At 34.2% G+C, this 16,360-nt stretch overlaps 1 protein-coding gene and 1 long non-coding RNA gene across 3 annotated transcripts; one reads left to right on the top strand and one right to left on the bottom strand.

Moving 5' to 3' along the window:
* Positions 1 to 764: 764 nt before the first annotated feature.
* Positions 765 to 4,717, bottom strand: LOC107427850 (uncharacterized). The gene is made up of 3 exons (XR_009640910.1): positions 4,118 to 4,717; positions 1,662 to 2,595; positions 765 to 1,013 (listed from the first exon to the last, which is right to left on the bottom strand). It is a non-coding gene; the product is annotated as an uncharacterized LOC107427850 (long non-coding RNA).
* A 191-nt stretch (positions 4,718 to 4,908) lies between these two features.
* Positions 4,909 to 14,351, top strand: LOC107427857 (uncharacterized). 2 transcript variants are annotated; one of them, XM_048461837.2, is made up of 21 exons: positions 4,909 to 5,335; positions 5,672 to 5,804; positions 6,186 to 6,322; positions 6,460 to 6,505; positions 8,067 to 8,279; positions 8,426 to 8,929; positions 9,021 to 9,155; positions 9,266 to 9,481; positions 9,558 to 9,647; positions 9,738 to 9,982; positions 10,089 to 10,177; positions 11,161 to 11,201; positions 11,472 to 11,502; positions 11,608 to 11,730; positions 11,813 to 12,030; positions 12,119 to 12,214; positions 12,321 to 12,433; positions 12,598 to 12,733; positions 12,846 to 12,950; positions 13,127 to 13,562; positions 13,923 to 14,351. In XM_048461837.2, the coding sequence occupies exons 1-20, from the start codon at positions 5,061 to 5,063 to the stop codon at positions 13,325 to 13,327; spliced, it is 3,147 nt and encodes a 1,048-aa protein (XP_048317794.2). In that variant the 5' UTR covers positions 4,909 to 5,060; the 3' UTR covers positions 13,328 to 13,562; positions 13,923 to 14,351. The 2 variants fall into 2 exon arrangements, with proteins under 2 accessions (XP_048317794.2, XP_048317795.2); XM_048461838.2 differs by having other exon boundaries at positions 13,909 to 14,351.
* Positions 14,352 to 16,360: the final 2,009 nt, after the last annotated feature.

The following is a 16,360-nucleotide window of genomic DNA, read 5'->3' as shown; positions in this document are numbered from 1 at the left end:
ATCCAAGTATTAAAAAAAAAAAAAAAGAATATTTTCAAAGTGCAACTATGAAACTACTTTTACAACCCATTCAACCTTGTACTCATACTATAAATATGTCATTCTCATAATCTCATTGAATTCATGGTTATAAAATCTTTTAACTACAGCATTTTTAAATATTTTATTATCAGATATTTAATACCAAATGTAAAATTTCAAAATACAATACTAGAATAGAAAATTCTTATTATAACCCAAAAGTTATAAAGATACACCAGAATTTTCATTCTAAATTGGTCCAAATAGTGCATATTTTTTTGGACCAAAGAAAAATCTTAGACTTTCAGTCCAAAAACCCAAAATCAAGGTGAGCCCAAAAAATAAAATAAAAAAAAGAAAGCCGCACGTGACCAAAACCGCGCGTGACGATTCCAAACATCGAAAAGCAAAACCCGAGACTATGTCTCCACCGCGTACAAAAGCCCATCGCTGTCTCTCCCTTGGATACAAAGCAAAAAAAAAAAAACCAAAATAACTCTTTAAAAAACGAAAAACCCACAAAAGAAAACCCTAAAAAAATAAACCACAGCCTCCATTAACAAACAGCTAAACAGCGTCACAGCCCCATTATTTACCAAAACCCAAAAGAGTCAGAGAGCAAAAACGACATGGCAAGTACTATTCTCATCCTTCTTATTTCTTGCTTTTCCACATCTCAAACAATATGGAGAATTTAATAATGAAATTGGGTCCTTATACTTTATCTTGACATGAGAATCATGTAGAAAAACTAAAAATTAAATCTGAATTAGCAAGAGAAAAATGTACAATTGTTTTATGAATAAAAACTAGAGAATATTATAGCTTCTACAAAAGGCTCTGTTGGTGTCAATCCAAATTTAACCCAAAGTTCCCCATCAATGTCAAAATCTCAAACACCAACTGGCACCACAATTGGTATAATGCCAAACTTTAGTGACAGCATTAAAAGCATACGGGCACCTCCACTATAACGGAGACCAATTTGATACCTGGATGAAATCAAACAAAATATCTGCAGTTAGTTACAATATTTAGCATACAAGTTTCAAAGAAAAGAATTAAATACCTAGAGTATCCATAAAGAAGTATAAATGTTCAAATCTAACAATTGAGGCAATAGCTCATACCCAGTAATATCCCTTGCTCTCTATGAATTGTATAGAACCAAAATCCAATCTCATAGACTGATTTGCTAAAGGATGCATAAATTCCCAAAACAGCAAAAAAACCCCAATTTCAATCAATACATTAAATAAATTGCCAACCTTCAACAAATATTAATCCAGACTGTCAAAAAAATATAAATTTATTCATTATCCCTTCATAGCCAATGTTAAATTACTAATAACATCTAATGAAAACCATAGTTTGACATACAAACAAAGAAAAAGCTCCAGATTTCACTTGTATATCACAAAGACTACTGTCTCTAAACTGTGCATACTACTTAACTCTCAGGTCCCACACTTCCCCAACATAGACACAAAAGAGAAAAATACACAGTCAGGGGTCTAATAATCAGCAATTTCACAAAAAAGAAAACATAACAGAGGCAATGGAAAACAAGCAATAGTTAAAAAATGAAAATAGAAATTGCTACTGGATTTGAATTCAAGTTGCAAAAACTTAAAACTTACTGTAGGTCATTTGCACGAGGAGAAGTCCGTCTCTTAACATTTCTAACAGACAACCGCTCATCCTCCAAAGAGAATTGCTTAATTTTGACCCTCTCAACATAATCAGGCTTCTTCAAATTTTCAATGATGGGCTGAAGCAACCCAATTATCCAATTCTCAATCCCACCTCTATACACTTTCCACAACTTCCCTAACACCATATTTACCCATTCCACCGACTCTTTCCTTTACAAATCCTTCTCCAAAAACAATGAAAAGCTCGTGGGCACCAGTGGCCAAGCTTCACGGCGGTTTTCGTCAACCCCTGATTTGTTCTTCTTCTTCCTAGAAGTCCAAAGCTTATCAAACGCAACCCCAACAAAGAAGAAGAAGATGAACAGTCCGACAATGTTTCAATTCAGTGGAGGAGATGGGTTATGAGCTTATCAACAATGGGGTCTTTTTGAACAAGGATGATGAAGGAGGAAAGAATGGGTGAAGAAAAGAAAGAAATAACAGAAAAAAAAAAGTAAAAATATTTAATTTGAATATAAGGGTATTTTGGGATTAACAAAAATTGGAAGGGTAGAAAAAAAATGATAGCAAATGAAGGGGGAAATATCATTAAGCTCTCTCTCTCTCTCTCTCTCTCTCTCTAACCTATAAATCATTATGCCAATCTAGATTTATAGTAGTGTGGTCTCATAATAAAGCTATAGAAACTTAACAAAAGGGGAATTTGGGTGAATGCCCCTTTTACAAGGAAGTTGCTTACATACAGACTCCAACAAATTCAGGTCATTGCCTATACTTTAGTCACAAGAATCTCATGTTGTTAAATGAATCAATGAGAAAGGTGAATAATAAAATACGATGAGTGTTACCTCTCTGCAGATATTCAGATCCAAATCCGTACTGTTAATTTCCTGACCTTGTCTACCATTAACAAGCAACCCTTGAAATTAAGTAGAGAACAGATAATAAGTAGTGAAAATTTCTTTTAAAGCTAGGATTGACGTACTTCAATTTAAGAACACAATCTATAATTCACTCTATAGAAACTATAGTATTTCAGTATGCATAGTATAAAAGAATATATGGGATGAAAGTGGATTTCATAGTCCTCTTCTATCTGCCTAACACATCTTCCAAAGGACAAATGTTACATATAAAATTTGGTAGAAAATATTTTCAAGTAAAGACAGGGTGAGGAAGTTATCTACATCTTACAAATATGCCATTATAGAAAGATAAAAGGTCTAACAAGTGAGATTGGCCACATAGTGTGCCTCACACCCACACCTTTAATGTCGTGGATTTGAGTCACCTCCTCCTCCCCCTTAAAGTAGAAATTATTGTAATCCCGATTTTAAAAAATAAAAATAAAAAAGATAAAAGACCTAAATAGCACATGCAATAGTATTTTTTAAGAGAATAGGATCAATTTTTTAAACATTAAACCTCAAGATAACAAGAAACAAATTGAAAGATGAAAAATTCAAAATAAAATAGATAAACTTGTAAGAAAACCCCAGGAGAAACTTCAAAAACAATGCCACCATTTCCAATTAAATCTACCATTTTGAAAGCACTTAAAACAACTGGACGAGTCTATTTTGAATTCAATCAAGAACCAAGAACAGAGAATTTATCAAGTTCATAGAAACATAAAACTGATATAAAAAGTAATACCAGAAATAACAAACTATAAGAAAATTACAACTAGACCTGGCAATTCGTGTTCGTGGGTCGTGTTTGTATTAACCATTTAATAATCGTATCAAAAATGTCTAATCCGAACACCACCCATTTATTAATTGTGTCAGGTATCCAAAACACTAACTCGATCTATTTATAAACAGGTCAACATGACACGACCCGTTTTACACGATTATTTTAACAGGTCGTGTTGACCTATTAACCTGTTAATCTGAAATTGACCTATTAATCTGAAAACTAACCTATTAACCCGAAAAAAATTTTTATTTTTTTTTATTTTTATGTTTTTGTTTTATTAAAGATGTATTTTTTGTTTTTAAAAAATTAGTAATAGAAAATTATTTTTATAAAATTTTTAATTTATAATATTTTTTAGTTATTAAATATTATATTAGTGATAAAATATTAATTTAAAATTAAATTTAATGGGTTGTAATAGGTGTATAATCGTGTCGGGTTGAAACTGACACGTTTAATAAATGGGTCGTAACGGATCAATTTCGAGTTAAACAGGTTAACTCGAAAATGACACAATTACTGGGGTTGACCCGATTATGATTCGAACCCATTTATAATAAACACAAACCCATTTATTCTGTGTCGTTTTCGAATCGTGTCGCCATGTTATGACTCAAATTGCCAGGTCTAATTACAACTAAACAGATCACTAAAAAGTACTAAATGCATCTATTAAGATATTAAAAAGGAAAAAGACTTGCTAAATTATTCTGATACTGAATTAGAAAGATTTCTCTTACTTTTCCCATTATCACCACTTTCACACCCCTTGATCGGTTGCTAGGTTTTTTGTCCAGGAGGCTTTGGCTGAACACTACGGCAGGGATTCTCCCCTGGGCTCTATCTTTTACCGATACTCTGCTTCGGGATGGCTTGGATCTTGCGTTACAAAGCAGCTCGGGGACAATAGCAATGGTGGCCAAACCCATGACAATAAACCAGGGCTTTCCAGATATATTCAGTTGGCATCGTAGCACCACCACTTGGCCATTTTTTTTGTTTTATCTATCTTTGAAATTTGAAACTACAAGCACAAAGCAAAGCTTCTGCTCCAATGAGAGGGAAACTTGAAAACTCAAATATGGGATTTTTAGGGGAAAGGGTGAGGAAGAAGAATAGATGAGCTGGTGAGAAGTGAAAGGAAGAAAAAAAATTAATTTATTTTTGATATTCTGAAGGGTATTTTAGAATTATTAAAAAATAAAAAGGTAAAATAAAAAATTTCAGAAATAGGTGGGTAATTTCCTCAATGGCCTTGCTGTAGGGGCATTCACCCAAATTCCCCACACCAGAATTTTCATTCTAAATTGGTCCAAATAGTGCAAATTTTTTTGGACGAAAGAAAATTCTCAGACTTTCAGTCCAAAAACCCAAAATCTAGGTTAGGTGAGCCCAAAAAATAAAAATAAAAAAAGAAAAACCGCACATGACCAAAACCGCGCGTGACGATTCCAAACATAGAAAAGCAAAACCCGAGACTATGTCCCCACGGCGTACAAAAGCCCAACGCTGTCTCTCCCTTGGATACAAAGCAAAAAAAACCAAAATAACTCTTTAAAAAACGCAAAACCCACAAAAGAAAACCCTCAAAAAATAAACCACAGCCTCCATTAACAAACAGCTACAGAGCTTCACAGCCCCATTATTTACCAAAACCCAAAAGAGTCAGGGAGCAAAAACGACATGGCACAGTCGCTGGAGCTTTTGCTGATACAGTTCTTGATGCCGGACAACGACGCTCGCCGGCAAGCTGAGGAGCAGATAAAGCGTCTCGCTAAGGACCCCCAGGTGGTTCCTGCTCTTGTTCAGCATCTCCGTACTGCCAAGACCCCCAATGTTCGACAGCTTGCCGCTGTGTTACTCAGGAAGAAGATCACTGGTCACTGGGCCAAGCTCTCTCCACAGCTTAAGCACATGGTCAAGCAGTCACTCATTGAGAGTATAACTATGGAGCATAGGTGGGTTGCCTTTTTTTTGTTGAATTCAATGTTGGGTATTTTGAAGTTTAATGGATTTTGAATTGTATATGTTGGATTTGATCGTTAATGGGTTTTGAAGTTTATTACTGATCAATCTCTTTTCCAACGCTTTTTATGAAGTTAGCCACTTTTTTTGTGCCAATTTAATAATGTTTTATTGAAATTTTTTTTGGTGGTGTTTCTGGTTAATTTAGTTTCACTGATATGGTGTAATGAATAATGACTCTTTGTTCTTATTGTCTTTTAGTTTTCTTCTTTCCATTTTGGAGCCTGAGAAATGAAAATGATAATGTATGATGATGTGTGTCTTGGCAGTCCGCCGGTAAGACGAGCTAGTGCAAATGTTGTTAGTGTAATCGCAAAGTATGCAGTTCCGGCAGGGGAGTGGCCTGATTTGTTGCCCTTTCTGTTTCAATGCAGTCAAAGTGCACAAGAAGATCATAGAGAAGTAAGTTTGTGGCATTTGGAAAAACCCTTCTGATTTGCTTTTCACTGTCATTTCCAATTGAGCCTCGATTTGACTGTTATCCCCAGTGAAAAATTAAGCTTTTCACTGTCATTTCCAATTGAGCCTCGATTTGAATGTTATCCCCAATGAAAAATTAATTCCTAGACATCATTCATGCATGTTTATATGTGGCACTAGTGCTAATAGGACATTTCTTGGTTACTTAGAAGAAATTTTCCTTTTACACAGCAGAGTTAGAGCATAACTTTGCGCCCCCCGCCCCCCCGGTCATATTTATTTCAGTAGACTCTTGCTTTTGATGGTTATGATTAACTAGTTTCAAAAGGCTAACATAGTGGTTGTTTGATTTGGATGATATAGGTGGCATTGATCCTTTTCAGCTCTTTGACTGAAACAATTGGGAACACATTTCGACCACATTTCGCAGATTTGCAAGCTTTGCTTCTCAAGTGTCTACAGGATGAGACTAGCAACCGTGTTAGAGTTGCCTCTCTCAAGTAATTTGTCTTATTAATTTGGTCTCTTAGTTTTGTTTTATTTTTTTATTTATTTAACTTTTTTTCCCTGAAAAGGTTCTACTTCTGGTGACTTTATCACTTGGGTCCTTAATAGAATCTTGTATTTGTTATGCCAGGGCAGTAGGATCTTTTCTAGAGTTCACTCAAGATGGTGTTGAAGTGGTGAGTTTATGCTGCCACTTGCCTTTGTGATACAATCAAACTAAAGCATCATGATTTTGTGCTATACATATGTTTGATGACATTTTTCCATTCTTATTTTCTAGAAAATATGTTTTAGTGTACTTATTATGTGGCGGGCATATGAGTATCAACAGTTTGAGAAGCACATATGTTGCAGCATTATTTAGTTTCGTCACTTCAAATTCATTACTAAAATTTTTTTCAAGTAATTGTTGTCTTGCCTTTGTCTAATAATTATCTTTGAACACTTTGGCAACTGCTAAAAGTGTGTTTTTAGAGAGTTTCTTTAGGTCAAATACTGGCTTCATGAGGTCATAGCAGTGAATTACAAGGAAGAAAAATATTAAAGAAGATAATCAGAAAAGAATAAATATAAAATACAAGTTCGAGTTTCCAAAAGGTTCTTGTTCAGTTATCAAGACGGTTCATTTTACAAATATTAAGTTGCTTTTTCTCCAATATGTTTCCAGTATCCATGGCTTTTATAATTTCGGCTACAAACTTGGATTTATCCTTTTGTAAATACTTAAAGACCTATGGAGCAGTGCAGTCATATTGGTTAGAAGGCCATAAGACAACCCATACACCGTCCCAGAAACAAGCTGCTAAAACAGTATTACAAGGTTATAATGTCTATTACCTGTGAATTCCAAAAATATAGCTTCAAGTTTTTTCTAGGTATAACAAATAGAGTGATCCAAGTTGTTCCAGCCTTTGGCATTGGATTTATTATCAGAGATCTTGAATTTGTAGTTTTCATTCCTCTCTGCTGGCTTCCAGTATATTGCACTACCAATATTTCTTCTCTAAGAAACCAAATAGAATTCAGTTTTCCATCAACAGTTATGCTTTGTATACTTATTGTTCTGATGCATGAGTGATACTCTTATTTGGGTTTGGAGGCTTGTTATGGCAATTAAAATGCTAGGTCTATCTATAGTGTCCAAGGAAATTTTAAGTCTTAGTTGTTTGACAAAGTTACCTTATGAAATAACTGCAAAGGAAACTTTCAGTGTATTTGGATCAGTGGATCTTTAGGCATAATGAGCAGAGATAGGATAGGGAATCTTATTTTAATGAGTTGAGGAGTGAAATTTACTATTGGATGGAAGTTTCGAATCAAGCTACCGTGGCTTTTTCATCTGTTCTAGAATGTAGGGAAGTTGGGTTGGTTTGAAATGGCAATCCTGATTGACTATAGTACATTCTGGCTGGGATGCTTCAAAGGGGTTGACAGTTTAAGATTCTTGTCTTCTTTGTATTAATATGCTCTGGAAAAAAAAATCCTCATAGAGACATTGATTTTGGATTTAGAGATAAGAGTTGTGTAGATCTATAATTTGGTATATGTTTCATGGAACTAATCACATATTTCTTTGCAGTGCTTTTTTCTTCATTGTAAGTGATGGTTTGAAGTTTTTAGGGCTACAATATATGGATTGTTCATTTTCTTATTTCTTGTGTCAGATGATGGCTAACTATTTTCTGAGTCATTTTGTTAATTTTGTTTGCATTATTGATTTTCTTCATGCCCATGCAGGTTAAGTTTAGAGAATTCATTCCCAGCATTTTAAATGTATCCAGACAATGCCTTGCAGCTGGTGATGAGGATATTGCTGTACTTGCATTTGAAATTTTTGATGAGCTAATTGAATCTCCTGCCCCTCTTCTTGGGGAGTCCATCAAATCCATCGTCCAGTTCTCTCTTGAGGTTTGCTCAAGCCAAACTTTGGAATCTAACACACGTCATCAGGTTAGAAAGAAGATCAAATGTCATTTGTTTGTTTTCTTACTCTAGCTTTGTTGGGTACAATGTTGTTCAATTGATTACTTTTATTGCTTTTACATTTCTTCCTTGTTGTATGTCTTTGCTTACCTCCTCAATTTGTTATCTTCCAGGCCATTCAGATAATTTCGTGGCTAGCAAAATACAAATCTACTTCCCTCAAAAAGCATAAGCTGGTCATCCCCATTCTGCAAGTCATTTGCCCATTGCTTACAGAATCAAGTAATGGAGATGAAGATGATGATCTTGCGCCAGATCGTGCTGCTGCAGAAGTTATAGACACTATGGCTTTGAATCTAGCAAAGCATGTTTTTCCCCCTGTTTTTGAATTTGCATCTGTAAGCAGTCAGAGCACAAATCCTAAGTATCGGGAAGCTTCTGTTACATCTTTAGGCGTTATTTCAGAGGGTTGTTTGGACTTGATGAAAGATAAGCTGGAAGCAGTTCTTCATATTGTTTTAGGGGCTTTAAGAGATCCAGAACAAATGGTAAGGGGAGCTGCGTCGTTTGCACTAGGTCAGTTTGCTGAGTATTTACAGCCTGAAATTGTTTCTCACTATGAAAGTGTACTTCCTTGCATTTTGAGCGCGCTTGAAGATGCATCAGATGAAGTGAAGGTATGAATTACTGAAGCAATTAATTTTGGTGATCATTGTAGATCATTCATGTATGGACTGTAGTTTAGTAATTAATGGATGGTTTATGCAGGAAAAATCTTACTATGCTTTGGCAGCATTTTGTGAGAACATGGGAGAGGAAATCCTTCCTTTTCTTGATCCATTGATGGGGAAACTGCTGGGAGCTCTCCAAAATAGCCCCCGTAATTTGCAGGAGACATGCATGGTATGGAGATGAATCTTCATTGCTCTCAGACTCCATTTACATTCAAATAAATTTTGTCTTTTGTTCAATTTAGCTCATTAATTGATCATGTTTTGTGAATGTCATTGAAGTCTGCAATTGGTTCAGTTGCGGCTGCTGCAGAGCAGGCCTTCATTCCTTATGCCGAAAGGGTTCTGGAGTTGATGAAAACCTTCTTGGTGCTTACCAATGATGAGGACCTCCGCTCACGAGCAAGAGCAACTGAATTAGTTGGAATAGTTGCAATGTCTGTTGGAAGAGCTAGGATGGAACCAATTTTACCCCCTTTCATAGAAGCTGCAATTGCGGTACCTACACTGGCATTTTGTTTATTGGTGATCATCTTGTTCTTAGAATAATTGATATGGATCTTTTATCTCCCAGGGTTTTGGATTGGAGTTTAGTGAGCTTCGGGAGTACACTCATGGATTCTTTAGCAATATAGCAGAAATTTTGGATGATGGCTTTATACAGGTTAGGCTTTAGTATTATGGTTGCGTTAAACTTTTGTTTTTTCTGTTCTTATAGTTTATATTTTATGTGCCAATTTAATTTGGTAAACAGTATCTTCCTCATGTGGTACCCCTGGCATTTTCTTCCTGCAATCTTGATGATGGCTCTGCTGTGGACATTGATGAGTCTGATGATGAGAATATCAATGGATTTGGTGGAGTTTCTTCGGATGACGAAGCTCATGATGAGCCAAGAGTTCGAAACATCAGCATAAGGACAGGTGTTTTGGATGAAAAGGCAGCTGCAACTCAAGCCCTTGGCTTATTTGCATTACACACCAAGAATTCTTATGCAACGTATCCTATCATCATTGTGATTTTTTTTGTTTTTGTTGTGATGCATGAAATTAAGATATGTGGTAACACATGGACTATGATTTTGGGTTCTTTAATTACTTTCAAGCTATTTGGAGGAGTCATTTAAGATTTTGGTGAGACATGCTACGTATTTTCATGAAGATGTTCGTCTGCAGGCAATCACTGCTTTGAAACGTGAGTACGAGTGCTTGTAATTGTACATGCACTGCAGGTTTTGCTGTTATCGTATTGTGGCATAATGTTGCTTTGTTGTGCATTCAATTTAAGTTCGATCTTCTTTCTCTTTCTCTCTCCCCTAAGTTGTTGCTTTCATGCATGGTGATCTATGTTGCTCAGATATATGGGTGCATATGTTGGTTATGTGCATGAAATACAAATATGACGAATTTTTAGGAATCTGTTAATTATTCAGTTTTTATTGCCTGTTAATTATATTTTAATTCAATTAAATGTATTTTAATTAAATTAAAAGGAAATCCAACATAGGTCTGTTGACTGCATTTGTTTTATTATTATTATTTTTTTTTGGGGGGGAACTTTAAGTGCCTTAAATAAGCCAACTTTACTTCCCTATGGTAAGGGTTATGTTCAATCCTTCTAAGTGCAGTTGGAACTGATATCTATTCATTTATTTGTCATATGCATATGCAATTGGAACTGATATATATTCATTTATTTGTCATATGCATACTTTGTGCTAAGGATCTTGAAGGATCCTATTTAAGTATCAGTGTCATGTCATTTTTGACACATACTTCAAGCCAAACAAAGAATCCAGCATTCTAAGGATCTTGAAGGATCCTATTTAGTGTCAGTGTCATGTCATTTTTGACACATACTTTAGGCCAAACAAAGAGCCCAGATCATAAAGTGTGGTAAATTCAACACTATTCATCTTAGAACTCATCTAGTTACTTCACATGAGAAAAAATTCTGCAGCATGGGCGCCCTGTTCCTTTTTAAGAACTGATTAACGTTGATTAATTATGTTGTCCAGCATGGCTGTTTTAACTTCCTTCTTGGTTAGTATGTTGAATTTCCTAGTTTACATGAAACTTCATAAGTTTATAACTAATAGACAAAAGTAACTATTAGGGTATCAAGTATATGTTAAATGATTGCTGATGCCATTATTGTTTTGTTGATTGACATTGCAGATAATTTGACAGCTGCACAGGCAATTTGTCAGAACCACAATGTGAGGATTAACCCTTCTATTTGCTTCCTGCATGAATAATGGCTTGAACTTGTCAGCTTGTATTGCGTACTAAAGATATTTCCAAGATTTTTGTTGTTATTCTGAATTTGTTTAACTTATGTAGTATATCATAAGATGATGCATATTGAAAACTTTTTGGAGCTTCCTTTTCACTTTAGAAACATTAGTATCAAGTCATAATTTCAGGCCTATTAGATATTTTAGGGGGCATGACATGCTACTAATATTTATGAAAACTCTTTGATGCAGGAAGGTGCAGCAAAGGTAAAAGAAGTTCTTGGTAAGAATATATTCAAGATGCAAATATTTCCACTGTTTTCTATCAGTCAAGCTGTTCTTATTACTTAGTTGTGCTCATATAAATCAAGCTCTTTACGTTATGCAGACACAGTGATGAACATTTATATCAAGACAATGACTGAAGATGATGATAAGGAGGTTGTTGCCCAATCTTGTATGAGCATCGCTGACATCATTAAGGAATTTGGTTATGTGACAGTTGAGCCTTGTGAGTATGAATTTAAGTAACTTCTTTTAATCGTTTGAAATAACTATTCATGCAAAAATTAAATAATGTTATCGAATATCAGATGTGCCTCGGCTAGTTGATGCAACATTGGTACTGCTTCGCGAGGAGTCAGCTTGTCAACAAGTAGAATCTGATGGTGAGATTGATGACGATGATACTGAACACGACGAAGTACTAATGGATGCAGTTTCGGACCTTCTTCCTGCATTTGCAAAGTCAATGGGCTCTCATTTTGCACCCATCTTTGCAAAGTTCTTTGAACCTTTAATGAAATTTGTGGTAGTTTGCAACAGAAACTTGTATTTCCTTGCTCGCTTGCTTCCTAAGGTTTCCTTAATTTTACAAGTTTGACTATTGGCATCCGCAGAAAGCGTCACGCCCTCCACAAGATCGGACAATGGTGGTTGCATGCCTTGCCGAAGTTGCTCAGGACATGGGTGCTCCAATTGCAGGCTATGTTGATGTAATTTTTTTGGGACAATTTAAACTTTTTTGAAAATAAAATTTGATTTGTGAAGTGGTTCCAATGACATATTGACCTTTTCTTGAATGTTTCTCCCATGTTTCAGAGGCTGATGCCCTTGGTACTCAAAGAACTAGGATCATCAGATGCGACCAACAGAAGGAATGCTGCCTTTTGTGTTGGAGAGTTGTGTAGGAATGGAGGCGATGGAACGTTGAAGTATCCTATATAAATTTGTTCATACTCCTTTATTTGAGGTTTACCTTCTCATTTATGTGTATAATTTCTGATGAATTGTATCATTTCTGATGAATTATCTTAAAGACCCACCTGTTGTAATGAGCATTTGCTCTTCAATATCTTTTTTCTTTAACCAATAGCAGATACTATGGTGATATATTACGTGGACTTTACCCATTATTTGGGGAATCAGAGCCAGATAATGCTGTCAGGGATAATGCAGCTGGTGCGGTGGCAAGAATGATAATGGTACACCCTGAATCAGTTCCGTTGAATCAGGTAAGTCTCTTGATTTCTTTATCTTCTTGGTACCATATACAAACAATGTTCCCGTTATGTTAGTTTCAATAATTATATTTCCTGGTAGTTATCTCCTGCTTATGTTTCGCAGGTTCTTCCTGTTTTCCTTAAAGTTCTTCCACTAAAAGAAGATCATGAGGAATCCATGGCTGTATATACTTGCGTGTCAACTCTTGTTTTATCATCCAATCCCCAGGTAATTTTACTGTTTCTGTTTTTACATGTAACATGCGCAGAGTAAATTTGCATTTACACTCTCTCCTGAACCATTCATTTCAAAAATTTCCTTTTTTTTTTTTTTTTCCTGATTCTCTTTTATTTGAAAATGATGTTCTTATTTTGGTTTTGCTTTTTGTTTTATGTGCAAAGCAGATCCTCTCTTTAGTTCCTGAGTTGGTTAATGTATTTGCCCAAGTTGTGTCATCTCCAGTTGAAGCTTCTGAGGTTAAAGCTCTAGTAGGAAGAGCTTTCTCTCACTTGATTTCTCTCTATGGCCATCAAATGCAGCCCCTTTTGAGCAATCTTTCTCCGGCACATGCAAATGCCCTTGCTGCATTTTCACCAAAAAGCTGATGTCTGATTGAATCCGTGAATTACCAATTACCCTTTTTTCCTCACATTTTAAACTTTGATTTTGTTATTGAGTTTGTTATACCCTTGCCACATTTACCCCGAGAATTTAAACATACATCCAGTGAACTGTCCTTCCTCACTTTGTCGACCTTCATGTTGCTTCTGAGATTGTTTCTCAAAGAGTGGTTTTGCGCCCATGTTTTAGTTGGGGGGTGCTGAATTGTTGCTTTATGAGGTATGCATTCAGAAGACAACTCCCAAATTAGTTTGATTCTTGTATGAATTATGTTTTGTTTTTGAACTTTTTTCTTATGGGAAACCAAGTACTTATTGGAGAAGTTTCTAACTAACAAAACTTGAAATAGCATGGCTTAAATGTGGTCACTTTCTCAAATGATTCTTGTATCTCCTCTATAGTTTTCATTTTTGTACAGTTGTCTAATGTTTGCAATTTACAGTATTAGTTCTTAGGATACCTAATGTAACAGTAATTTTTTTTTTCAATTTTTTTTTTTTTAACATTTCAAGTATTATTTTTCATGCCTTCACGGATTATGTCAACTATGCTAACCGAAGTTTAGATGTCTTCTTCCAGGTCTTGTTTCTTCTTACAAAAATCTCGATTTTTCTGGTCTGGAGAGCTTTACAGGATCTTCAAATGCCTATATATTTATGATTTTGTTTTTTCAATATATGTTCCATTATTATTATTTTTTTTTAGATTTTTTTTCTTTTTTGTTTTGGCTACCGGGCAAGTTCTTTAATTTATTTATTTGTTGAGCTTGAAGAGGTTATAGTTGGTGTTCCTGAGGGTTTTGTAGATATAAAATCTCACATTATCCTCGTAAAGTTATATGTTAAAGGTCATGTATTACATCATTGTTCATAGTCTTTTTTCGTTTGCTGTTTCAAATTATATTTGACGGTAATTTATTAGTGAAGACAATGGATATTTGGTCTGTATTCACATCTAAGTTGTAATGAACATGGTTTTGTGGAGATTTTCATTGAGTTCTACACATTACATCCTTGCTTGGTCATAAGGAAGAGATTTGGCTAAATGTTTGACTTTCAAATCTATTTTTGTTAGTTGTTCTCCTTGTGTTTCCACAAATTCAAAGGATTTACGTGTCCCCTCTAGAAACCTAAATATATAGGAGCATAGGTGTTTATTTGAGAGCGATTCAAAAATATCTACAATCACTTTTGAAATGATAAAAGCATTTTTCAAGTGTTTGGTTTAAAATATGAATATATATATTTTTAAATGCTTGTTTTTAGGAAATTATCTCTGATAAGCATTAAAACCAGGAAAGTGCTAAGTGCATTAACCTTTTAAATTACAAATTCCCAATTCAAAATCAATTTTTCTTAAATAATCAGGAATATATGTGCAAGTTGGATACATAAATTGGATTGATTATTTTCAAAAAAAAAATTTATAATAATAAAAAAAATGATTGATTATTGATTTTCAATTTTTTTAATAAAAAGAAAATAATTTGGAAGTTTTGTTTTCTATTTTATTTTATTTTTTTTAATTTTTAAAATTGAGAATCGGGTTTTAAAATTAATGTGCCAATCAGTATATGCTAAATTAGTAATGCCACACACAAAATATTCATCATATTTATTTACTAGATAGCATATGTAAATATACTACTAATTGATATATTATATAATTTAAATATAAATGAGTACTTTTAAATGGATAAGTAAGTAAAAAAATAAATTTATTAAATATTATCATATCATTTGAATTTACTTATCATATTATATCAAAGTCAATTAAATCCTTTATTACTTAATTGACATAATATTTATACTTTCAAATGTTTACTTATTGATAATTAGATAATATTGAAATGGTGACCAAGGAAATATTGACATATGATGCGATGTGTAAATTTATTTAATATTTCTAGTATTACTTATCCTTTTAACTAATGAGCTAGTGGTTTAAATGTTTCTTTAGAAGGAATAGACCCAGCTTAATCTTCTATCTAAATAATTAATGATTAAGGGAAATAAAAAATGCTTTTGTAGTAAACTTTTAGATTCCAAATAGTACGATGCTTGTAATTAAAGCTGACTAGTTGGTATTGTATCACAAATGAGAACGGTCTAATTAAATTGAGAATACTCACAGCTCGTGATGCGTCATAATTAGGTTAAATTCATACAAACTGTAAAGAAAAAGACAAAGATTTTATCATTGCATTACTTGAAAACAAAAAGGGACGAAAAGTAATATTCCATTCCATTCCCATAGGTTAGAAACATGTCTTGAAAAAAACACTATCTATAAGAAAATATCATAATGAATAAATTCCACAAAACATAATTAGTTTTGCAACCAAATGAAGAGTTTGAACGCAAGCCCAGTTGACAAAATTAATTACAAAAAAGTGAGTGGGAGACAAGAACAGCCCATTTTGCATCTACCTTTTGCAGCAAGTCAAAAAGCATATTGAACACACAACATTTTGTGCATTTACACATTTTTTCCTCCATAGTCAAAGAAAGAAATTAAACCCATCTAAGATCAATAAAAATTTAATTCACTTGCAAAAATTAATGAAAAAAATTTGAAGCTTTCCATGATTACACTTCAGGGACTGCTTAATCTCATGAGGGTATTGTTATGAATAAAAGTACAACCAATTCAAGCAGGAATTGGTCTACATATCATGGATTCAAGTTTCAGTTGAAAATATGGAAACTAAAATAATAATAAGAACTTAAAAAAGATAATAATAAGAACTTAAAAAAGAGAGGAAAAAAGCCCAAAAATATCCCCCACAGGTCGTACAACACCATGCACGCTCATGCACCCTCTTTCTGAAAAAAAGGCAGTCTCATTTCAAATTCCATGATTTTCATTCCAAAACTAGACTTTGACCTTTCTCTTTCTTCCAACATTTTAAGTACAACCCTATAGCCATTGCTTCTTCAAACTTCATCAGCTATGAACTTCTCTCTCTCTCTCTCTCTCTCTCTCTCTCTCTCTCTCTCTCCGTCTTCATCTTGATC

Source organism: Ziziphus jujuba, chromosome 9 (assembly GCF_031755915.1).
Source record: "Ziziphus jujuba cultivar Dongzao chromosome 9, ASM3175591v1".
Taxonomy (NCBI): Eukaryota; Viridiplantae; Streptophyta; class Magnoliopsida; order Rosales; family Rhamnaceae; genus Ziziphus; species Ziziphus jujuba.
The sequence above is the reverse complement of the archived record's forward strand: the minus strand, read 5'-3'. Positions and strand labels throughout refer to the sequence as shown.

Coding starts and splice junctions, on each gene's coding strand:
- LOC107427857 (XM_048461837.2), top strand. CDS start 5,061: ATGGCACAGTCGCTGGAGCTTTTGCTGATACAGTTCTTGATGCCGGAC. Junction 8,930..9,020: donor ATGCATCAGATGAAGTGAAG/GTATGAATTACT, acceptor TGGTTTATGCAG/GAAAAATCTTACTATGCTTT. Junction 12,215..12,320: donor CAATTGCAGGCTATGTTGAT/GTAATTTTTTTG, acceptor CCCATGTTTCAG/AGGCTGATGCCCTTGGTACT.